This window comes from Amphibalanus amphitrite, unplaced genomic scaffold (genome assembly GCF_019059575.1).
Source record: "Amphibalanus amphitrite isolate SeventyFive unplaced genomic scaffold, NRLGWU_Aamphi_draft 000108F_arrow, whole genome shotgun sequence".
NCBI classification, from domain to species: Eukaryota; Metazoa; Arthropoda; class Thecostraca; order Balanomorpha; family Balanidae; genus Amphibalanus; species Amphibalanus amphitrite.
This window is the reverse complement of record NW_024881603.1, coordinates 121784-145539: the sequence shown is the minus strand read 5'-3', so window position 1 is coordinate 145539 and position 23756 is coordinate 121784. Positions and strand designations below refer to the sequence as shown.

At 60.8% G+C, this 23756-nt stretch overlaps 1 protein-coding gene across 1 annotated transcript in view; it reads right to left on the bottom strand.

The window, feature by feature from the left end:
• Nucleotides 1-23756, bottom strand: part of LOC122380839 (ankyrin repeat domain-containing protein 6-like) — a 66376-nt gene that overhangs the window by 1508 nt on the left and 41112 nt on the right. The window contains exons 4-10 of the mRNA XM_043364337.1: nt 8852-8953; nt 6871-7068; nt 6455-6553; nt 6087-6185; nt 4048-4224; nt 3598-3792; nt 416-1424 (exon numbers count right to left, since the gene is read on the bottom strand). Of these exons, the coding sequence (XP_043220272.1) occupies nt 416-1424; nt 3598-3792; nt 4048-4224; nt 6087-6185; nt 6455-6553; nt 6871-7068; nt 8852-8953 (1879 nt within the window). The remainder of the gene's footprint in view (nt 1-415; nt 1425-3597; nt 3793-4047; nt 4225-6086; nt 6186-6454; nt 6554-6870; nt 7069-8851; nt 8954-23756) is intronic.

The window sequence follows — 23756 nt, the reverse complement described above, 5'->3', positions numbered from 1 at the left end:
TGCAGCTATGAGTGAAACCATGCCTCAAATATCTCTGTTTTTTTATCATTACTGTCAATTTCCAATTAGAGTTGTCTTGCGATATAAAAGAAAACTCAAAGATCCTAACTGCCTCTGACAAAAGAACAGTCCAACTGCAGTGGTAGCGGTGAGGTGAGCCACCGTTCCATTCGATACCCGTGTACCGTCCGTAGATGCAGTGATCAGCAGCTGCGTGCTCCGATAGCCGTGCCAGGTGAGTGCTGTGGACAGCCGGGCCGGGCCGGGCCGCGGCGGGTGCCCCTTCCACCCGCTGACCCGGCCCGTGCCCCGGCGCGGTGCGGTGCCTCGGTGCGGCCGCTGGGCGCACTCACAGTTCCGACAGCACTCACCTGGCAGCGCCACTACCTGCGGAGGCGCACCGGCCGCGCCTCACCTGACAGCGCCGGCGACGGGCCCTGGCTGCTGCCGTAGATCTTGGTGCTGTAGCCCGAGTCGTTGTGCTGGTCAGTGGTCTCCTCGAGCTCCAGCGGCCGGAACTGGCGGCCCGGCGGCGGCCGACCCGGTACCGCCCCCGGCGCCGGCGCCGGCGCGCCCGGCGGCAGCGGCTCGTACTGCACGTAGCCGGGGTTGTTGTAGGCGAGCGGCGAGTACGGGCCGCCGGACTCGGTGGCGCCGGCCGGGTAGCCCACGTAGCCGGGCGGCACGCGCGCGCCGCCCGGCCACGGCTCGGCGCCGGCGCGCAGGTGGGCGTTGCGCACCTCCAGCACGGCGCCGTGCTTTGGCCGCGCGCCGTAGCCGTCCTGGGTGTCGCCGGGCCGCAGCGGCAGCGGGTGGTGGCGCGGCGAGGCGGCCGCCGGCTCGCTGGGCGCCGTCTCGGTCGAGTCCTCCTGCTCGAGGCGGCGGCGCAGGTCGCTGAGCGAGCCGGCCGAGCGGAGCGGCGGGTACTCGGAGGGCCGCTGCAGCACGCGCAGGCCGCCCTCGGCGCCGCCGCTGCCGCCGCTCTCCAGGTCGTCGTCGTCGCTGATGTCGGTGAGCAGCTCCTCGCTGCGCGCCTTGTACAGGTGGCGCGCGCTGGCCCGCAGCACGCCGTCCCGCACGCCCAGCTGGGTGAACTTGCCCTCCAGGTAGGCGGTCAGGTCGTCCTTGACACCGCGCAGCTGCACGCCCTGGCGGCGCTCGAGCTCGGTGCGCGTGCGCAGCGCCACCCGCTCGGCGCGGTTGGCGCACTCGGCCCGCTCGCGGCTGAAGCGCTCGCGCATCAGCTCGTTGATGCCGGTGAGCTGCGTGCGGGTGCGCTTCTCCAGACTGGCGATCTTCTTGTCCAGCTTGCCGTGCGTCAGGTCGATGTGGTGGATCAGCTCGTGCTTGTCCTTGTCCAGCTTGTCCTCGACGTGGCGGAAGAAGGGCGCGCAGTAGCACGTGTACCCCTCTCCGACGGGGCCCTGTCGCACACGGGTCAGAGTCAGGGTCACAAGGGGCCCGTGCCTGGTGAGCACAGTGCCGCGACAGGGGAACACATGGTGCAGACAGTGATTGTAACAGAGCTGATCAGAGGCATGTGCAGGCAGTGACTTGACAAGTTCACTATTGTCCCGTTTCGAGACAGTGTTCCCGTGTCGTGATAGTCTCTTTGCACTTAGTCTGGATGCGCTATCTCCCGTGTCTGGGCGTGGGGTATCCCGTCCCTGGATGTGCAATCTCTCGTGTCTGGGTGTGCTATCTCAGTGTCACTCTCTCACACAGGCGCTGTACTGAGCGGCCGCTCTCGGGTTGGAATGCGACGTACAGGTGTTGCAGGCGGTGGGACTGGGTTCCGGCTGACCTGACCATTGACCAATGCTACCTAGCTGGTTCCGGTGCGAGTATAGGCACACCATGCACTCAGGGGCGGGATGAGGTGTAGTTGTGTAGTGGTGGACCTAGTTTTCCCTGTTGGCACTACTTTCTGCCGTACCGGCCTCAGTGTGACGGCGCTGTGACCCTGGCTGCCCCCTGATCCGACCCAGAGAGGCGTCGGGGAGCGTCCGGTCGGATTGGTCCGCCCCCGCCCGTCCCGGGCTGTTGGCGAACAATGGTTTGAGCCGGGCGCCGGCCCGACTGATTGGCGATAAACGGGTCCGGTCCGGGCCGCCGCGGCTGCTCCGAGGCCGCCGGTCCGGCCGGCGACACATTTATTGGTGCCATTCCCGGGTAAATGGACAGGACCGGGGCAGACCTCCGACAGGACCAGAGCATACCATGAGTCCAGAGAGGACCTCAGGACTACGGCAGACCTCCAACAAGATCAGCATAGACCCAGACCGATTCAATAATCCAGACCAAACGAATGAAGCCGTCATTTCTGTGTACTGATAGATGACTGCACAGCGCACAAGACATGTCCCAATGTGTGGTGCTGAATCTTCCCTCAGTAGGTTTACGGGAGTGGGCAGGACCGGATGAATGTGTGGATTTCAGTCCCGGTTTTTACAGCGCGCAGGCCGGCCGTGCGCCCCAGCTCGACCACTTTTAGCGGTAACCGACCGGTACAAGCCACAGACCGGAATTAGCGGATTAGCTCGCGTGCGACACTTCCTCCAGCAAGGCGTCAAAGACCCGGTCGGGGAGGTGTCGGGCGTCTCGTGTCAGTCGTCAGAGACAGGACCTGTCGCCCCACAAGCAGAGCCGGTGTAAAGCGTCACAGGACCTGTGGGGGGCGCGTGGAAGGCGCCACAGGGCCCTTCAGAGCTCCAGTGTAAGGTGAACTGTCGGGACGTCAGTGTAAGGTGTCTGTAAGACCCGTCGGCACGCTGTCCGATCATCGGAGTCTCTTATCCAGCGGTCATCAGAGCCTGTTATCCGTCACTCATGTTTTCTCGGCTCCACACCGGCTCTATCTGTTCGGAGAAGTTCGGTATACAAGGAACAAGTCGTGTTCCGTGTTCTGGGTATCGCGAACACATCAGATGCCACCTCTGGCCGGCTGTGTTATTGGGCGGCCGCGACTCGTGCAGTCTGTGTACAGTGCCATCTGCTCACTGCTCTCACGCTTTTAGTGCAACCTAGCTATACTCTATATGTATTATCATTTGTTTACACAAGTAAAGTTCACTTCTCAAAGTATCTTATATGCATACTTTCTTGGCACATGCAAGGATGAAGTCTTCGATATCAGTGTAAAATAACGGCCTGTGTATGACAGATGATATATGTCGGCCAAACTTTGTTCCGCTACATAAGATACCCAGAGTCATACGGGTGGTTATATCACACATGACCACACAAACACGGCTCAGTGCAGGCCAGAGAAGTTCGAGACATTAGAAAAATGCTAGACACATGAATGAAGGAGTTAAACAATATGCACATTGTACAAGCGTTAGACTACACCAGGCGTAAGCTAGTCAAGCAAAGAAGCGGGTTATTCCGGAAAGCCAGTCATGCAGGCATGCATTGCACGGTCGGTGGTGCTGGCCATCACTGCGCCTCGCCACGGGAGCGTCTTTGGCAGCAGAGTCTGACGGCCGGCGCCCGCCTCGGCCTGTTCGGCTCCCCCGTCTCCGCGCACCGCCCCTGGGCACCGTGTCCGTCACCACCACCGTCCCCGTCAGCGGCGGCGGCGGCGCGTCCACCGACCTTCCTGATGTTGCCGGAGAGGTCGAGGTAGTACTGCTCGCCCTTGCCCAGCGGGTCCTTGGGCAGCGTGTCCAGCCGCGGCTGCGGAAACTCTGTCATATCCGGCGGGTAGAAACACCCGTACGGAGACCACTTGGGCGACGGCTTCTTCGTCTTGGACGACTTCTTGGGCTCGAAGTGCACCTTGGACGATTTCTGGAATGCGTCGAGGGTGGTGGTTAGGCTCCGAGTGCGGGGGTGGGGCGGCGAGGAACGATAATCAGCTGCGCGCGTTATTGGACGAGACACGCGGCCCGTGCACGCCGGCACGGCATTGTTGCACGCCACAGGGGTCAGAGGCCAACGAGCGGTCGTACACACCGCGCCGGCCGGCCCTATAGTACCCTCACAGCGCGCCGCCACTTTCCGGGAAGCGGCTCTGCGCAACAATAACCGGTCTCCGTCACCCACCTTTTTCTTGTCGATGTGCTTTCCGCTCCCCTCCTTGCTGGAGGAGCCGCTCTCCGGTTTGGCGCGCTTCTCCTCGCGCTTCGTGGAGAGTCGCGTCACCTCCGGCGGGTTGCTGATCATCTCGACGATCTCGACGTGCTCCTTCCTGAGAGCGATCTGCAGCGCCGATTCCTCCTGCTGTGGGACGGACGGCGGGCCGGCGGTCAGCGGGTCAGCGGTCAGCGGGCCAGCGGACGGTCAGACGGACCAGCGGTCAGCGGGCCAGCGGTCAGCGGGTCAGCGGTCAGCGGGTCAGCGGTCAGCGGGCCAGCGGTCAGAGGGACCAACGGTCAGAAAGACCAGTGGTCAAAGGGACAGCGGGCCGGCGGTCAGAGGGGCCAACGGTCAGAAAGACCAGTGGTTAGAGGGACAGCGGACCATCGGTCAGACGTACTAGACGTCAGACGTCAGACGGTCAGTCAGCGGGCGGACCAGCGGTCAGAGGGGCCAACGGTCAGAAAGACGGACCAGCGCGGCGGTCAGCGGGTCAGCGGTAGAGATGTCAATCGGATACCAACTTTTTGGTATACCGTTACCAAACCGATACCAACTTGGTATTTAGTATTTCAATCCTAATGTGTTTGGTATTTTGTTGGTATTATGAACCCTTACTTACGTATAAGAGGCTAAGAAATTGGTAAAAAGTTGGTATTTCCCTCATCTTTCAAAGTTGGTTCGGTTTCGGTATTTCCCCACGGTTTTTGTTGGTATTTGGTTTGGTATCGGTATTTCGATTTTCTGTAATTGACATCACTAGTCAGCGGTTAGTCGTACCAACGGTCAGACGGACCAGCGGACGGATCAGCGGTCAGACGGACCAACGGATGGCCAGACGGACCAGCAGACGGTCAGACGGACAGACAGCGGACCAGTGCGGTGATCAGTCAGGCCGACAATCAAACGGACTTACAAACGGCGTGAACTGAGAGGACCAACGGTCAGGCGAATGACAACATCAAACGTTAAATAGGCAAACAGATGGACCGGCGCTGGGACAGTCGGGAAGTCGCCAAAGCAGGCCGTGTAAGCTGTTGTGCGCCTTCCACAGGCCCTTGCAGTGGACAAACTGGGCATCCCGGAGCAGCCAAGGTATCGGCCCGAAAGCGACGGCCTGTCAGCGCTCGGTTCGCCCAAGGTTCGCCTGCGTGTTAGAGAACTCGGCGATACCTGTCCCAGGATGGCCGAGGCCGCGGGTCCTCGGCGACCGTCGGTCGTATTTCACTCCTTGTCACTGGACCAGAGGCCATGTCAGCCTCACCTGGACACGGCGGCCCTGGTAACCGCTTAGCCGGCGATAAAATCGACATACTATTTCAACGCGCTGACAGGCTGCCAATTAACGAAGGATCAGTTGTGGTTTCGTCGATTGGCAGGGTTGAATGGACGTCCGAAACCCTGGCCTGTGACTGCGCGGTGCACCATACGCCTATACGCCTAGGTTGGTCAGTGTAGTAGATACTCAACATCTGAGTAGTCGTATGGACATGCAAGGGAATGCCGGACCCGTGACTGAGCGGAGGGCCAGAGGAGAGACGGCAGAAATGGCCATGAAGGGTCGAGTGGGACCTGTCAGCGTACCGTACGCGCCGTCCAGAGGAGCTGGTCTGGTCAGAGGGACCGACTGGAGCTACGGGTGGGACCGGCGGGAGCTACGGGTGGGAGCGGTGGGAGGGACCGGTGGGATCGGTCAGAGGGACGGCTGAGAGCGCAGGGTGACACTCACTGTGTGGCTTACTGGGACACACAGTTAAAGCGCGGTGTCTGTGTCGACGCGGCTGAACGTACGGACATGCACAGACCGACCCGCGTTGACACTGTCTCCCGCACTCAGTCCCGAATTGTCTGCCGATATTGACAGCACGGAAATGAAGGGCGACGGTAGGTCACCCGCTCCTCTCTCACAGCCGCCCTCGCCCTAGACAGCGCGACCCCAGCTCACCGCGACCCCAGCTCACCGCGACCCCAACCCACCGCGCCCCGCCCACCGCGCCTCCACCCACCTTGTTCCTGAGGTTGTAGTCGACGCCGCCGTCCAGCAGGATCCTGGTGAGTTTCCTCCGGCCCATGGCGGCGGCAATGTGCAGCGCCGTGTCGCCGTTCTGCCGGTAACGGTCAGTGGGGTCAGTGGTGTGCCGGTGGCCGGCTGCCGTCCCCTCCGACCCGGCCAGCGGCGCCCTCAGCCCTGTCGGAGTGGGTAGCGCAGCGGGCCGACCGACTCGACCCACCGACCAGTGACTGGGCACGGCGACAGAGCAGTCGTGATGCTCAGAGACACGCTAATTGAGGTGTGGACCGCTCGGAGCAGATGGTCCCGCCACGACAGACATCGATAGCTCAGCGATATGATGGATCCGACACGCGGGCTCACCTTGTTCTGTTCGGAGAGACTGGCGTCCCCACTGATCAGGATCCTCATCACGCCGGCGTGGCCATACCGCGCGCTCGTGTGCAGTGGCGTGTCGCCGTACTGGAAGGCCACAGGTCGCCGTCAGAGGGGTCAGGAGATCGCCTGTCCCGGGATGGACGACCCGCGCTCATCAATACCCCTCAATGGAAATCTCAGATGGCAGTCCGTATCAGATAACACGCAGCAACTCTCATCGACACACACAGCACACAAAGTGGGCCATTGAGGTCTCCCTCCCTCTAACTTTCTCACCCCGCAACACGCATCCGCTCCGCTCCTGCCCACCCCCACGCGGCCCCGCGCCGATGATCCGCGTCCAACTCACGCTGCAGCTGACCAGTCCCCGTTACCTACTGCCCTCCCTCGGTCCCACTCACGCTGTTGCTGATGTCGGGACTGCAGCCGGCCAGCAGCAGCAGTCGACACGTCTGGTTGTGGCCGTTCTGGCAGGCCAGGTGCAGCGCCGTGAAGCCGCCCCGGTTGCGCAGGTACATGTTAGCGCGCGCCCGCAGCAGTGCGTCCACCGACTGGCTGTAGCCCTTCCAGGCCGCCTCGTGCAGCGCCGTGTTACCGTTCTGTGGGGGAGAGGGCACACTTTACTGAGAGACTGTCATACGGCACTACCGGTGGTAGCAGGTTTACGTCCGTAGGACACTTGTGCCGCACGAGTTTTACAACGTACAAACACATTATCGCCAAACATCGATAGTCTTCCTAACTACTTTACACACAAAAATCTATCTCTGTCGAGATTAGCATACCATCAGCCGGAAAGCTGTAAATGGCAATCTGTTATTGCTAAAACAACATTTCCAGCATGAATCACGGGGTAGGGAGCCATACCTAAAACGGGGAAGACTCGGGACCGCACGGCACGGTCGGCCGTGAGAGGCTTATCGCCGCCATCTTCCGTGCCGAAAGTATCACCGACTCACTCATGGTAGAGCGGGCCTGCAGCATTCGGTTCGGTTCCTCTCCCGTTCCCATATTTGCCCTCGTATCATCGGCAGGGAGGGGTCGGCACTTCTCCCGTACCCATGAACCCCGCTCGCCGGCACGAGTTTGAATACAGAGACGGCGGCGTGGGGCACGGCGATAGCACGCCGATCAGGGGACGCCGCCGCCCCCGACACAGCGCCAGCCAGTCAGTCAGCCGTGGAAGGCTGCACACCCGAATGACGTCACTCGCCATTGACGGCCACGTCACGAACCGGTGTTTGTGACGTCACGGGTGGGCCAGCGTGGCCGGCGACCTGCTCTGTGCTGAAGGGCGCACCGCACCGTCCGCGGCGGCCGGCTCCGAACGCTACGCGGACCGTTCAGCCCAGAGAGGCAGGGCACACAGCTCCCCGTGCACTGAACGTTCTGAGCGGACGAACACCGCCCAGGGAGGCAGAGAACACAGAGAGAGCCGTACTGAGTGGACCAACATCGGTCGTCAGGCGCGGGTTCTGACTTCTAAGGTTCACGGACCTCAATGGCAGAGGAGTTCAATACGGCAGTCTCCCTGCTATTATTCGGCCCAGTCTCTAGTCCCAGACTCTGCTTATACCCAGTCTCCAGTTCTGTATCCAGACCAGTCTCCCACCTAGTCTCCCGTCTACAGGAGTCAGCCTCAGCCCTGTAGTCTCCCGTCAGTTCGACGCACGGCTGTGACGCACGCTGTGAAGCATAAATCACGCCGACACTGAAAGCCGGTCATCCGAAACCCCGCAAACCGCTCCCATCGGCTCGGCGAGCCGCCCCCTTTACTATTCAGAGCGGCACGAATACGGGGCCGGGCGGGGCGAAGCCGTAGCCGAGTGACGGAGCAGGCTGTCACAGCTGATGGCTCCCTCACGTTATACACTCATGGAGTGGCCGTCATCGGCTCCGTCCTATCACTCACGGACCGCCATCAGCTCCGTCACATACGCTCATGGACCAGCCGTCATCGGCTCCGCTACTACACGGAGCGGCCGCCATCGGCAGCATCACCGCCCGCATAGAGTTGTCATCAGCTGGCCGTTACCGCGCTCATGATGCCGCTGCCGACCAACAGCGCCCCTCCGGCGGCGGGTCGGCCGTGACGTCATCCCTCCCGGGGAGAGGGCGGGGAGAAAGGAGAGATTTCTCCGCGCTATCGCCGCCGCCGTCAGTCCGTTCCGGGATGCTGGACAGCCGTTCATCCATGCGCACCATCCGTCAACTGTGACACCTATTGTCCATTGCCTCGTCCGACACACGGGTCATAGGATTGGACAGTTACGGGCACCGCTGGCGTCTCTATCCGAGCCTATATTACAGCAGGTGACGGGCGACGCTCCCACTGACAGTGAGGGCCCGTGCTGCGCTGACCGCCCGCGGCACTGTACTCACCACCTCGTCCTGGTGGTCGACCGTGACGCCCTTCTGGATGAGCTGCTGCACCACCTGAACGTGGCCCTCGGCGGCCGCCCGCTGCAGCGGCGTGTGGCCGCTCTGTAACAGAAACAGAGCGCACAGAGTTAGTGAGAGGTCAGCACATCGGGCACTGACGTGTACGGAGGTCCCGGGCAATACACAGCGTGTCAGCAGACGAGTCGGGACGGGAACGAATTGATCATTGGTCACGGCAGTATACAATAGAGCATGTCAGCACACGGCGTGTGGGAAGGTCCAGGGAAACACGACAGTGGGTGACATCGACAATTGTTATAGACAGTTGACAGTTGTTGTAGTTACCTTGACAGTTTGTTATAGGACACTGCCTGGGACACTGGGTCACAGGGAAGGCTCCGTTTGGAAGAGGCACAGTTGGGCGGGCGGACAGCCGCGCCGCCCGACCGTACTGCTCGTGACCTTGCTCTGTTCCGGCGCCGCCGGTCAGACCAGTCACGGTCACCCCTTCCCCTCCGCCCTCCCCACCCCGTCCCGTGAGAACACGCTGACAGTGCCGGTAACCGATATGCCAGGAAATAGCGGAACCTGACGGAGCTGACTTTCCGCCGGCGCCGGCCGACCTATCCGCGAGGCCCCGCTGACTGCCCAGTTCCCACTCCGGGCCGGCGTGAGACCGCGGGCGGGCTCCACTGTCCGCCGTGAGGCGTATATGAGCCGCCGCGACTGGCCGGAGCCGTGTAAGCCGTGTTTACACCGGGATCCTCTCCACACTCCGGCCGGCCCACATTGCCGGATTAGCCCACAGATCGTGTCGGGCGCCATGTTGGAGTCCGGAGCTAACCGGCGCCGTCGGTAATGAGTTGGAATGTCGCGGGGGGAGCCGTGAATGTCCACAAATTAACGTGAGAGCAGCCGCGGCCGGGGAGGGTGTCGGTCCGGACTTAGCTCCTCTCCGGTGTCGGGACCCCGCGTTGGACTCTCAGTCCGGTCCCACGGCCTGGCAGTCGAGGGTATGTACGTACGCCGCTGTGGCCGAGTGACTAGGGCAGGCTGTGGCAGGTGACTGCAGTCGTTGCCGGGCTCACTGCACGGCCAGCTGCCAGCTCTGGCGGTACACGAAGCGGACAATGGCGTCCCTCTCTCCTCTCTCACATGCACACTGCTCTCCCCAGCCCGGCGGCAGGGTCACCGCTGAGGTGCGGCGCCACATGCAAATGGAGCTCATGAAAGCACCGCCGACTGAGCCGCCTCTATCCGATGAAAGCTGCAAAGTCACACACGGAACAGTGCTGAAATATCGGATAAATCCTCCCGGCAGGGAAGTAAGCTCGATGGAAAATCAGCGCCGAAGCCGAACCACTCAAATCTATTGGACGAAGTTACCAGGATGAGCTGTGTGCGAGATCGATGAGCGATATCACGTTTGGCCGATGGTCTGTTGCATGACTAGTGTTTAAAAATCTCAGTCAGTAATAGGCCGCGTTTACCCAGCGCATGGAACCCAGTGAGCCGGCGAGCCATTTCCGAGGGCCGGCGGCGGCCCACGTGCTGAAGGCCACGCTCGCCGGTGAGCTCCCCTTCCCCAACCGGGGCTCCCCTTCCCCACCCGGCTCCCCTTCCCCACACGGGGCTCCCCTTCCCCACCCGGGGCTCCCCTTCCCCACCTAATTCCCTAGCTGAGTTGCGCAGCGGCTGGCCGGCGTCACCGAGCCCGTACAAAGGCCCCTGTCGGCTGCGGCAGCGGAAACAGCGAGCGGCGGGCCCCGCCCTGTAACCGCGGCCCGCGCCGTCCCGCCCCGCCCGGCCGACCGCCGCGTCATCCCGCCCCCAGCCGGGCCGTCCGCCCGGCGAGCCGCTGCACTGCGCCCATCGCCGACCGATAGCTTCATATCGGCCGGCCGGCACAAAAACGCCGGCCGCCGGCGCCCTCGGCCATTCGCCGGCTCGGCCGACCCCTGCCCCCGTCCAAAGGTTAAACCCATACGGCCGTCGGAGAGCAGCCGTTTTTGTGGTCGGACCGCGCTCGAGTGGCTTTGTGCGTGGCGGCGTCGTGGCGGCGTGCGCTGCGCCGGCCGCTCGGAGTGCACGGCACCTGTCGACCGCGATTGAGGAGCTCGGCGGGCGCGGCGGGCGCAACATCGCCGCCCGGCCCGGCGCGTCCGCGGCACGGCAGGCGGCGCCGCGGGCCCGGCCGGCGGTGCTTAAGCTTCGTAATGGTATCGGCGCACGGCTCGGTATTTGCTGGTGGGGCGCGGCCCCCGCGAGCCGAGCGCTCCCTCCCACAGGGTGGAGCGCGCCGCCGCCGGCGGCACCTTGATGTACCGCCCAGCGCGGCAGTGCACCGCGGAGACGGCGGCTGACGACGGTGCCCGGGGCGCAGGGCCAGACAAGGAGTCTCTGTGGCCGCCGAGCAGCGCTGGAGGTAGGAGGTGGGGAGGGCTTGATTACGCCCCGGCTGGTTGAGTCAGTCTATTTCTGGTTAGTCAGGGATTCTCTCCCTCCTCTGCCTCCGGGCTAGCAGCATAATGAGATCAACAGTTCGGGGTGTGGGGCGCCCGAGCGAGCGATTGGAGCCGCCCACCGCTCCCCCGGCCAGCCGCGGCACTGGTCAGCCGTGCATATCAGCCGCACCGGCCAGCCTCCCGCACCAGTGACGCTGGCCAGCTGCCAGCGGGCCGCAGCTGAGGGGGGGCAGCTGGGCCCGGCTCTGGGAAGGCATCTGATGATGTGTTCTGATACGGGGCTCGGCGAACCAGCTCGGAAGAAGAGCACCTGCGGTTAGCTCAGACAAAGGGCACCTGTCCCAATAAAGAAGTGACTGTGTGTGGGGGCAGTAAAGGGAGAGTGGCGCGCTGCAGGCGGTGCGTCGGAGAGAGGTCAGAACTGTGGACTCGCCTGTCTGGTCCGGGAGGAGGCGGGCACCGGTCCGGCGCTGCGGGACCGGCCCGCTCTCAGAGAGGACAGCAGTCGGGAGCGGGCTCCGAGCAGCGCGCGGCGCCCGCTGCGCGCCTCGCGCTCTCCGCGGGCCTCAGAGCCGTCCCGCCTCGGCCGCTCGCCGTCCCGCCTCGGCCGCTCGCCGTCCCGTCTGTGCCGCTCGCCGCTGGCCGTCTCGGCGGCCCTGCGCCGCCTCTCTGGCGGCAGGCGGCGCACCTCGTTGCCGGCCCACAGCTCGGAGCCGTCGCGGAGCGCCTCCCGGCCGGGCGTGCCGTCCGTCGTGTCCTCGCGGCCCTCCTCCTCGCCCGAGCTGGTCTCGCTCTCCTGGCAGATGGCCGCCGGCGCCTCCTCGGCCGACGTCTCTGAGTGCGCCAGGATCGTCAGGTACTCGCTCTCCTGCTCCTGCTGCGGCGGAGGTGGCGGCGGCTCGGTGGGCCGGCCCCGCTCCGGCGGCGCCCGGACTCCGGGGGCGGCCGAGCGCGCCTCGCCGGAGGCCCGGACTCCGGATCGGCGCGGCTGCACGTCGGCGTACACGGGCGACGGAGAGCGGTGCGTCGGCGGCGGCGGCTCCGCCTGGCGCGGCGTCTCGTAAATGTTCTCCGGCGGCGGCGCCTCCTCCCGCCAGCCGCTGGCCGTCAGCGGCTTGGTGGGGCGCAGCACGCGAGGAGGAATATCGTACGCGGACGTATCCGAGTCGCGGCCAGCGTGTGCCGGCCGCTCCGGCGGCTCAGACCCTCGCAGCTCGCGGCGCCCGTGGCGTCTCGGTCGCTCCTGCCGCTCCAGCAGTTCCTGCCAGTCGTGGTACTTGTGACGCTGCTGGCGCCTCTGCCACCGTTCGCGCTGCTCCTCCCCGTCATAGGCCGCGTATTTCGGATACTCTGCGCCCAGCCGCCGCTGGTGCGTCCTCAACACCGGCCAGTCGAGCCGCTCGTGCCGCCCGGACCGGTGCTCGTGCCTCTCCCGGCGGGGGTACTCGGTGGCGCCCAGAGGCTCCAGGTAGGAGAACGGTCTGGCCCGCTCTCGGAGCTGTGCGGCCTCCTCGTGGCGCCGGTCCGAGCCGCGTCCGGCCCGGTGCAGCCGCAGCTGGCTGACTGCCACCTCCAGGTCCGTGTCGTCGGCGGACAGCGCGTCGAACGACCCACTCCGCTGCAGCACCTCGCGCTCGAACGTCAGCGTCGACACGTCGCTGTCGGCGTCCGGCAGGTAGCCCCGCCGGCCCGGGTACAGCCGGTCCGGGCCGGCCATCTCGACCGGAGACGGACTGAACACGGGGTTAAACGTCACCAGCGGCGCGCACCGCGCCGCGTACGTCGGTGAGTAGAGCGCCGGCATCCTCAGCACGAAGTTGTCCATGGGGCGGCGCCGCGGCGCGGTCACGCATAGTGGCGCCGCGCGCTCACGCGCCGCTAACGAGCCGCGCCGGCCCGCGGCGCCTCCAGACGCTATCGGCCGCGGTCACTATATCACACGCGCGATCTGCGGAGGAGGCGGCGCGGCGCGCCCGGGTGTGCCACCGGCCGGTGACTGACTGGCCCCTGTGTGACCCGGGCGGGGGACGACACGGGCGGGGCGGCCACCGGATATCCGCCGCGCCGGCCGCCGCCCCTCGGCCGGCGCGTCACACACCGTCACACCGTCACTCGTCACGGCGCAGCGGGCCGCGGTCAGGGCCGCGCTCAGTCCGCGCTCAGCGCCGGACCGAGTAGACGCTTTTTGTCCCTGCACCGACCGACCGGGAGTACTTAGCCGCTCACGGGTCTGGCCCGGCCGCAGACGGCTAACGGCAGCCGTGATACAGCGATCACTGTTATTAATGGCTCAGCGCAACTGGCCGGCCGGACGGCACATGCCAGCGCGGCTATCGGCTGGAATTAGATAATCAGCCGGCGAGCGGTGCGGGGCGGACACCCGGCTGTGCCGCGCGGCGAGCCACAGGGAGGGGCGTTCGCCTCCGGTGGTGAGAAGGGCACAGTAGAGGGGAGGGCTACCGACGGCCGGGCGACCACGGCACGCGGACACGCCGGAAGCGCACCGCCAGCCACCAGGGGGTGGGTACTGGGTAGTGGCGGTCCGACCCAACCGCCGTCCACCGATTCGGCATGGCCATTAAAGTTGAGATGGCATGGTTATCGTCGTAAGCAAGCCTCCCCTGACGGTGTAGATAATGAGAAAGAGAGAGAGAGAGAGAGAGAGAGAGAGAGAGAGAGAGAGAGAGAGAGAGAGAGAGAGAGAGAGAGAGAGAGAGAGAGAGAGAGAGAGAGAGAGAGAGAGAGAGAGAGAGAGAGAGAAAGGGGGGCGAGCGAGATATGAGAAGTGGATGCAAGTCACCAGTCGGAGCACTGTTGGTGACGTTAGAGAGGCGAGCGGCAGGCAGGCAACTCCTCCAGCACGGCCGGGCGGATCACATCTGTCCGCCGCCGCGCCGGTCGGCTGTCCCGCGGCACCGGCCGGGCGTCTGAGTGCCCCGCTATCCCACCCCAGTCGATCAGAGAGAGCGAGCGCATGCCATCGATAATCAGGCCGGCCGGCGATAGAATCGCCGCCGTCCCATACGGGCAGCGCGGCGGGCCGGCCAATCTCGCCAGAGATTGGGCTGAGAGGCCGGCGAATCTCGCTCGAGATTGGATTGGCGTAGCCCTGCCGCCCAAGGGCTCGAGCCCGATCTACGCGCATTGGGAGTCAATAGAATGGGACCATACCAGTCACTATAGCGACTGGTATGGAAAGCTTAATTATTAAAGACAAATGAGAGGCGCGAAAATGGTGCCTTTATAGATGTTATCAGAAAATAAGCACTAGTCTTGTTTCATATGTTACTCACTATTAGGGCGCAGTGAGTCATGCGGTCAGATCAGCAGTCGCGATCGTTAAGCTTAATTCATATCATGCCCGACTCCACATCACTCGACATCGCCGACTCGATGATTTTGCCCGGCGAATATACGCCAAAGTGGTATCACAACTCACAATCGAAGAAAACTGAAGAAGTGACTATTTAAGTCCGCTGCATAGACAATACCAGACATTTAAGGAAAGTGGCATACAGCAAAACCGGCCTGTTTCAGCGCCTAAGGCTCACCTGCCCTGCAAGCCCCATGCCTACGTGTCGCATGCATATTACATGAATATATGTGCTCTTTTGCGCCGGGATGTCCGAACACATGCAAAGCTTCAAATGCGGTGACTTCACTCCACCACGTGCATGTTCCGAGTGCATAGCGATGCCCAAGTGGTGTTCTGTGTCGGTGTGCCAGCTTGTAACGGCCAATGGAGCTCAATTTGTAAAATTACAGCATTTGCAGAGCAGAACAGGTTCGTTTTACTGTCACAACCCAGTGTTGTGCACCTGCCTCATACGCATGCAACAGGCGGTCCGAGTGCAATGCATTACGACCACTTTCCGCACATCAGTTCCAGAGCCAGGCGGGGGCGCCGTCCCGCACTCCGCAGCCAGGGCTGTAAGCCCACAGCCTGAGGTCAGGCCGCCGGGGAGGACAGTGCGGGCACAGTATACTCGTATGATCCTGTGAGGGACCGGTCACAATTTGATGTCCATCTCGTGAGGCTTGCGCCGTAGGTATGTCACGCGAGCCGTGCCGCACGTAACGCCGCCTGCCCCCTGTGTGTTGTGTGGCGGTGCCCCTGCCTCCTGTTCACCGTGTGGGGAGTAGGACCGTGCCGTCGTGTGCGTGGTGGTGCCGTCTACCTGGCCTGTCCGCCGTGTGGGGACTGGGGAGTAGGACCGTGCCGTCGTGTGTGTGGTGGTGCCGCCTGCCTGGCCTGTCCGCCGTGTGCGTGGTGGTGCCGTCTACCTGGCCTGTTCGCCGTGTGGGGATTGTGCAGCTCATGGAGACGACATGGCCGTCTGAGACCACGGTCACAGTGGCGAGCTCACAGGCCGTCAGAGCTCACAGGCCGTCACAACTCACAGGCCGTCCGTGGCACCTGGCCTGCACGGGGCGGCTGGCCCGAGCACCGCCTCCCCTCCCCCTGACGTGTGGCCAGCTAACAGAGCCCAGCACCGGCTCATGTAGGGACCGACTTTTACCCGTCCGTCCTCAGCATGTGCCGTCCACGGGTCACTGCGAGTGCGCTTTGATGTCGAATTACTGCGATACTATCACGCGACCACATCAGGGAAGTTCACTGCACTGAAAGGCAGGTGCGACGCCCTGACTCACTCGGAATCGTAATTTTACGTGTACGTCCACATGCAAGCAAATTTCACGCCAATATCACCGTCTTCAATCACACAGAGAATTCGCGGAAGATGCGGCAACTACTAAGAACGCCCCTGAACTTCCATGCTATTCCCTGTTCTGCACTCATGAAATATCACATTCCCCTCACTATGGCCGTAAAAAATAGATATATAAAACATTTTATCCAACAGACCGTGCTGTCGCGATCGGGATGAGCCGAATAAATTCAAATGGGAGCACAGAGCATGTGGTCGGCCGCAGTCGTCCTCCGTTCGCGGAGAGTTCTTCACTGCAGAGCGGCTCCCCCGCCCCTCTGGCCGTCTGTCTGCCCCCCCCCCCGGCCCCCTCCCCGCGATCGCTGGAACGCCTCTCTGCTGCGTGGCGGTCGGCCGGGCTGCAATAAAATGGCGCCGGCTGCAGCGGCCGGCGGCGGACTGCGGCTGCAGCTTTATACGGCCCGCCCGGCCTCTCATCGGCCGTGTATTGACACGGTTCATTAGCGCGCAGACAGAGACCGCGGCCTCGGCTAGTCGGCCGGCGGCTTGGAGGCGCAGTGGGGTCTGCAGGAGCAGCCCTCCCCTGCCGCGGCGAGAGGGGCCCGCCCAGCCACTCCGTCCATTCAGCCCCGGGGCGGCCACCTCACCGGCCAGCCACGTCCGCCCCCCCGCCCGTCCGTCCGTCCGTCCGTCCGTCCGTCTGTTCCGTTCCGTGCACACATACCGCCACCCAGCCGTTCAGTCCCCTGCTCAGTCCGTCCAGCCGGCCGGCCGGGCCTGGGCGTCCTCTGGAGGCATGCACCCCTGTCTGGACACCGGACAGGCCGCAGGACCGCCTGCCATTGCAACACGAACGGCTGAAAATTTATGGCCGCCGCGCTATCGTGCCGACCTCAGCGAAGCCGACTCAAAACCCGCCGCAGTCGCCGCCGCCTTAGTGTCGCTTTTTGCGCGCCAGAGCCGGGTATGAAAGCGTTCCGCCTCCGCGGCCGGCGAAAGAGGCGGCCTGCGCCCCGGGCCGGCCGGCCGTCGACAGAGCGGGATTACACGCGGCCAAAGTAACGGGACCGCTCGCTGCTGTCACGGAATCGGCACCTTATCCCAGAAACACGCCGGCCAGCACTGCAGGTGACAAAACGTCCCGCTCTCAACTCGCACAAAGAGCACACATGTAACTGCCTGTTCAACTTACAGACTGGCGTGCGACGAAGGTGCCTTGTAACCCTGCATCGAACACTCGAATCGACGCACGATGTTACAAGCGATTAGAATTCAGACAGGAAAAAGGTGAATTGTTATTCCTTGTGCAGTCCTATTGACCGCTACATTGACTATCGTCTCTCTTCGATATTAAAATCTAATCATAGTTCATGTGAAATAAATGGATGGTAGGTACGCCGATACTCTGTAAATAATTTACTTCACTATCGGTTATTTAGGCTCGTCCTATTTGCCATCATCACAACAATCGAGGCGATATAGTAAACAGATTCATTACGGAGACCATTTGATGCCTCCCTATTTTCAGTGTAGCGAATCCAAGCACATTCAAAGCACCGCGAAGAATAATACCTCCCCGGACACGGTATGATGAATCGCCCCATAAATCAGAGTGGACCGCGGCCTGCACGGTCCTCGGAAAAAGAAAACTCTATGAGGACGCGTCCAGCCGATGTGCCGGCGAAACTGTGCAGTGTGCACGCCTGCTGAGGCAATGGGTTGGCCAAGGTCAGGCCAGGCGCCCTGAGGGAACAGCAGTGACTGCAGTGGTGATGGCACCGCCAGCAGACTGAGGGCAGGGACGGCTGCAGGGAATATCGTACCAGCAGACAGTAGCGGCTGGTAAATATAACTGTGTGTATGTAACTTTACCAGCACGCGCTGATGAAGGTGTGAAGAACATCAGCCTGCCTGCCTTACGATAGCGTGTTCGTAAGGCACTGACAATATTGGGATGCCTACATTTGGTTTTCTATCACAAAGCTGACATGACTGTGGTCGAACATCCCACGCAATCAATAAAAACGCTGCGGCTTTCCTGATGTTCAGCAACCACAAACAAACAAACAAGAGCTCGGGACGACACGGAACAGTTTTTCGTTAAATTCCGGGAGTTATGTCACGCGTCACCTTCTTGAAGCTACTCCGTGACAGTCATAAACTCCACGTTGTTTTATTAAAGACCCAAATTCCCACAGGATCCACCTAATGACAACCAGCCGCTGTTTGCTGAAGCCCGCCTGTTGCTATTCGCTAGTCGTGTTATAATATACTGCTGTACGCCCCTCACAGGTGTCGGTGGACGCGTAAGAGCTGCTGCCACACCAGGCCCTCCTAGGAGGTGCAGTGGTCGATAGACGGGAGACGGCGGCCGATGGACGGGAGACGGCGGCCGATGGACCGGAGATGCCGTCAGATAGCTGCGCGCGGTGTGCCGATGGATGGTCGGACGGCGCCGAGCAGGACAGCACGGTGCGGGGACAGCACGCGGCGCCGGGCGGGGACAGCACGCGGCGCCGAGCAGGACAGCACGCGGCGCCGAGCAGGACAGCACGCGGCGCCGGGCGGGGACAGCACGCGGCGCCGGACGGGGACAGCACGCGGCGCCGTCGGCGGCGGATAATAGGTCGGCGGGCGCGCGCAGCGGGCGGCCGCCGCCGCGCGCCAGTAATGGACACGGACCATCGTTCGGCGCACTGTTATATCGCCAGAAACATCCATAACGACATCGGCGTGAGGCGGCCCCATCAGCCGAGCGACGGCGCCATCAGATGACGTCAGCTGAAGGGACGGGACGGGACGGGACGGGACGGGACGGGACGAGACGGGACGGGACGGGACGGACGGGACGGGACTGAAAGGAGCGGTGCGGAAAGGAGCCCGGCGGTACGGGAAGTGGAGCGCAGCGGAACGCGCGGTGGCGGCAGGTAGGACGGCGCTGCCTTTGGCTAGGCCGACGGTAGACTGCTGGGAGCGATGTCAGAAGCCAATACCGGAGATCCGGGGTCGGCTTCTGAATTTTAACTGCGCTCGGCCCGAACGATCGCTCTGCTGTCACCCGGGGGCCGAACACGACACGCGTGGCCTGACTGCCGCTCGGGCGCCGCCGCCCGCGTCCCGAGACCAATACCTATACATACACTCTGTGAGCACCGGCGGCCGCCCGGCCCCAGATAGGCATCTGGTTATGAATTTCTCAGCGGCGCAGCACGCGTCCTTAGGTCTGCGGTTTTCCGCGCTAACGACTCACGTTTGGGGAGCGGCTGGCCTCATGGCGCGGCGGCGGCTCGCTGCGGCGGCCCACGCGGACTGCGGCCATCCGTCAGAGGCGGCGGCGGCCGCTGGCGGTCCCTGTGAGCCGCGCCATCCATCTGGAGTCGGCGGCCGCGGCGCGCAGTACCGACCGCGGCCGTGCGCGGACTGCGGCCGGCCGTGCCGCCGCTAATGAGGCCGGCCGCGGCAGTCGTGTGCCGTCGTCGTCAGTCCGTCATTACACCGGGCCCCCGCAGAGAGCGGCCGCCGGCCGGGCGTGGTGCTACTTTCCTGTGCGCGCAGGGAGTCTCTGGGGCGCCGTGTCGCGTGCCCGCCGCGCCGGCCGGCCGGCCGCACGGTTCGTCGGAAGGTCATCTCAGGCTCAAAAGAAACGATATATACCATTCGAAAGCTGACGGTGAGCTGAATCCAAAAATGTAATTTTTATCAAAATCGATCGATGGCCTTTTTTGAAAATTACGTTTTTGTAAAAACTTTATAATTTTTTAATCAACGGGCTGTCCGGGGCATTCTTGAAAAAATAAGCATGTTTTTTCGAGTTCCAGTGAAAGCTGAATGCCAAAAGAACAATATTTAGCGAAGCAATATTTCCTAACATTAATATGCGTCTCCCACAGCCGACAATAAGGCGCAATCACACAGCTCAGTGCCACGATGGACCAAAGTCAGCCACACAGAAGCGTGAAATGACCCTTATCGACTCGCAGACCCGGCGCTCTCCGCCCGCCTGACCGGCCACGGCAAGGAGGTTTGGCTGTCGTTCTACTAAACAGACGTCATATTTGTTAGTTTAACGATTCAAGTCGGTACTTGAGTTATTCAGGATACATGAGCAGAAGATTCATTGCTCTGTCATTTTCACATCATGCATTAATTTGCATTTGTTCATGTCTACTTTGCTCAATTGAGCTTGGTATCATGCCCATATAAGGAAAATTAGCCGCGCTGAAATGCCAGAGGTTGTACCGGCCTCAGCTCGGATGGAGTGGGGGTAGCGCCCGGCGGGGCAGGGTAACCTTTGACCGGTCGCACGGCCGGGCAGCTGTCACCAGTACAGCCTCTGACAGTGGAACCCCGCTCACTTCCCCTGCGCGGGCACTGAGCGCAGCTGGATGGAACAAAACATGTATAAGAAAAATGTAAATTAAAGCATGTTGTAAATCAAGCAGAACAATGAATTTTCTTCACAGGTATCCTGAATAACTTTAATAGCGATGTAGACAGTTAAACTGACAAATATGACATTTGTTTAGTAGAACGAGAGGCCAACGTTCTTTCCGTGGCCGGTCAGGCGGGCCGAGAGCGCCGGGTCTGCGAGTCGGTAAGGGTCATTTCACGCTTCTGTGTGGCTGACTTTGGTTCATCGTGACACTGAGCTGTGTAATTGCGCCTTATGGTCGGCTGTGGGAGACGCATATTAATGTTTGGAAATATTGCTTCGCTAAATATTGTTCTTTTGGCGTTCAGCTTTCACTGGAACTCAAAAATACATGTTTATTGTTTATGTTTTCAAGAATGTCCGGGACAGCCCATTGAATAAAAAATTATAAAGTTTTTACAAAAACGCAATTTTCAAAAAAGGCCATCGATCGATTTTGATAAAAATTACATTTTTGGATTCAGCTCACCGTCAGCTTTCGAATGGTATATATCGTTTCTTTTGAGCCTGAGATGACCTTCCGACGAACCGTGGCCGGGCGGCGCGCTAGCGTGCGCCGGCCGGCCCGCTCCCGCCGCTTTCACGGCGCCCCACCGGCCAGCCGCCGCTTATCACCGCCGATATGAACCAGGAAGCCGGCGGATAGGCCCACAATCTGGGCGCCGCCATCAGACGGGCAGCACACAAAGGCACTGGCTGTCGCGGGCGGCGTTTTTCTCCGTTTCACTGGTCCTCGCCAACCACAAACGGTGCCCAGTTCCCACCATCAGCTCGTCATGGCGGCCGATTCCGTGGACCGTCTCTGCGCGGCTCTATTTTAGAATAGATTGTCCGACTCTGGCCGTGATTAGCTGCGACGATTCATCACTATTGGGCGCAGAATTAGTCCACTCGCTGCGTTATTCGGGCGGAGGCAGTTTCTGCGCCTCCGTCCGCTGGCTGTGCGTATCAGCGACTATCAGCCGACCACACAATGGCTACTTGATGGACCCAAGGGCAGTGGCCCATCGGCCGGTCCACATATCTGCTGGACACAGTCGGCACAGTCGCCATCACTAGCGGTAATTTCACAGATTATCGAGCATCTCATCACACCAGAGTGCCACTTCGAACGGGAGGTGACATTGGTCTGACCCAATCGTGGACCGGGATGTTTGGTTTACGTAATATCTGGCAAATAGTATGTAATTCTTGTCGTCATTATCGAGTCGGTAATTGAGCAGGCGTCGATCTATCGTCCACTGGGGTAGGGCAGCCGGCAATGGAGGTGACCTTTCAGTAGGTTTCTTTATCGGAACTGTGCTAGATTTATCGATGGATGGCTCCTAAATCGTAAAATATCTTTGCATGTTGTGTAATTGGACAAAGTGGAAAACAAGTGAGACTTATTTATCACCCATCGAACGATCGCCAAACGGAGCGTCTAACCAGCGTACAGTAACTCAGCGAAAGCCCACTGAATGCAAACAGCCGACCCCCGCCGCCTGCATACAAACGCTGAATCGCTCGCCGCGGGGGCTGGGGAGGTGACCTGGCTTTCGCTCCAGTTTCTCGGCAGTACTTTCACAACAGCTACCTCCCTCTGCAGACAACTCTGAGCGTCCTGATGACCGGACAGGAGCTCTGATCGGTCCCAGCCACTGGCCAGCCCCTCAGACACGCTCAGTGCCGCCGACAGGACCGCGGAGGCCCCTCAGTGGTCCTGAGCGCCGCATCATCAGCGCCGGACGCAATTGTTTTGGTATTTTTCCTGGCCGGCAGCGGCAGCCCCCTGCAGTGCCGTCCGCCGACCGGTGCGCCTCATTTTCATTGTAGATCAGATCTCAGTCCGACCGCGTAATGGATCGGCGAATAACTGAATAAACAAAAGACTCGATGTAAAATTAGATTATCTCGGGGCGGCGACCGAGGCGGCGCGCAGAGAGCGACTGGTGGCCATCGGTCCTCTGACACCACCTGAGGGAGGCGGGGTCAGTTCAGACTGCTGCGGCCGGCCCCGAGCTCTCTGGGAACTGAAATTCTGTGGGACATCTCCCCCCACCCCACAGTGGGCGATCCGGCCGTTGTAGCCTCGCGAAACCTATCGGCATTCATAACATCCATGTTTTTGAAGCTAGAACCACAATATTTAGGAGCAACCTTCTTGAATATCCAGTGAGCATATGTTTTAAATAAGGACTATCTCTTATAGGATTTGTGCTCTGTGGCGAGATTGCAATTTGCCTAATTGCTGCTCGAATAACGCATGAATACTTTTGAGGGTAGGTCGAAATTTATGACGATATGAGCTGGGTAGGACATTGAAATGGTGTGTACCTCCATAGAAAATTGCTTCCAAACCAATTTCCTATTCAAACGATTATGCCCTACCAATCTATACATATCATGACACAGGGTAAATCTCGCCCGGCAAGGCCCCATTTCATAACGTGACCCAAGCAGCGGGCTTGGTTTTTGGTAAATAACTTCGCAAAAAATGGCCGCAGAACCACGATTTTGACATCGTCGTGTTCGCCTTGCTCAGGCGCGTCGAATGGTATACTTTTGTTCAGGTGAGGCCACCGTAAGGTCAACCTGACCTTGACCTCGAGTCAAGGTCAGGTCAGAGGTCTTCAAATCACGAAGTTGGTCAAAGGAGGTCATATCACATATCATTCGATTCGGCAGGTCTTCCGGAGTCCATTGGTGATCTTGTCGACTCTCTAGCTCAATTTGATCGGGAGTTATTGACGAAAAACTCGCATGACCCTAGTGACGTCATAAATGACGTCATGCAAGGCCAACAATGCAACTTGCAAGGAGTGCATGAAGTAACGATTCCATGTACTTGAGACAATTGAATATCATTCCTGGGGCCAAAATAACAGTTTTTATATTTCCCCATTGACTTATAGGTGAGGTCACGTGACCTACCTGACTTAATGTGACATTTAGGAAAAATCTGAGATATACAAGCTGTAAGACCTCTAAAGGACAATAAGTCCTGCAAGTCTCACCTCCCTGTGAAAGTTACTTTTGCACTGAGAGCGTTGCAAGGTTGCGACATCTGAGGATCGTGAAGAGGTTCATTTATGACGTCATAGGTCAGTGACCTGACCTGACTTGAAAGTGCAGTTGGTGTCACAAGATGCAGCGTGCATCAAAGGTCAGGTATGCCAGGTTGCAGCTCTCTATTGCCTGGGTGTTTTGAGCTATCGCGAAAACACCCTTGGGGGCATTTACCACTTGTGCTCAAGTGCACCAAGCCACGGCCAACCCTTAGAAGAAAAAAGTGTCTGGATGCCAGGGCTGCAAGTGGCTGCAAATTTTCACTGGCTCTCCTAATAGATAATGTCTTA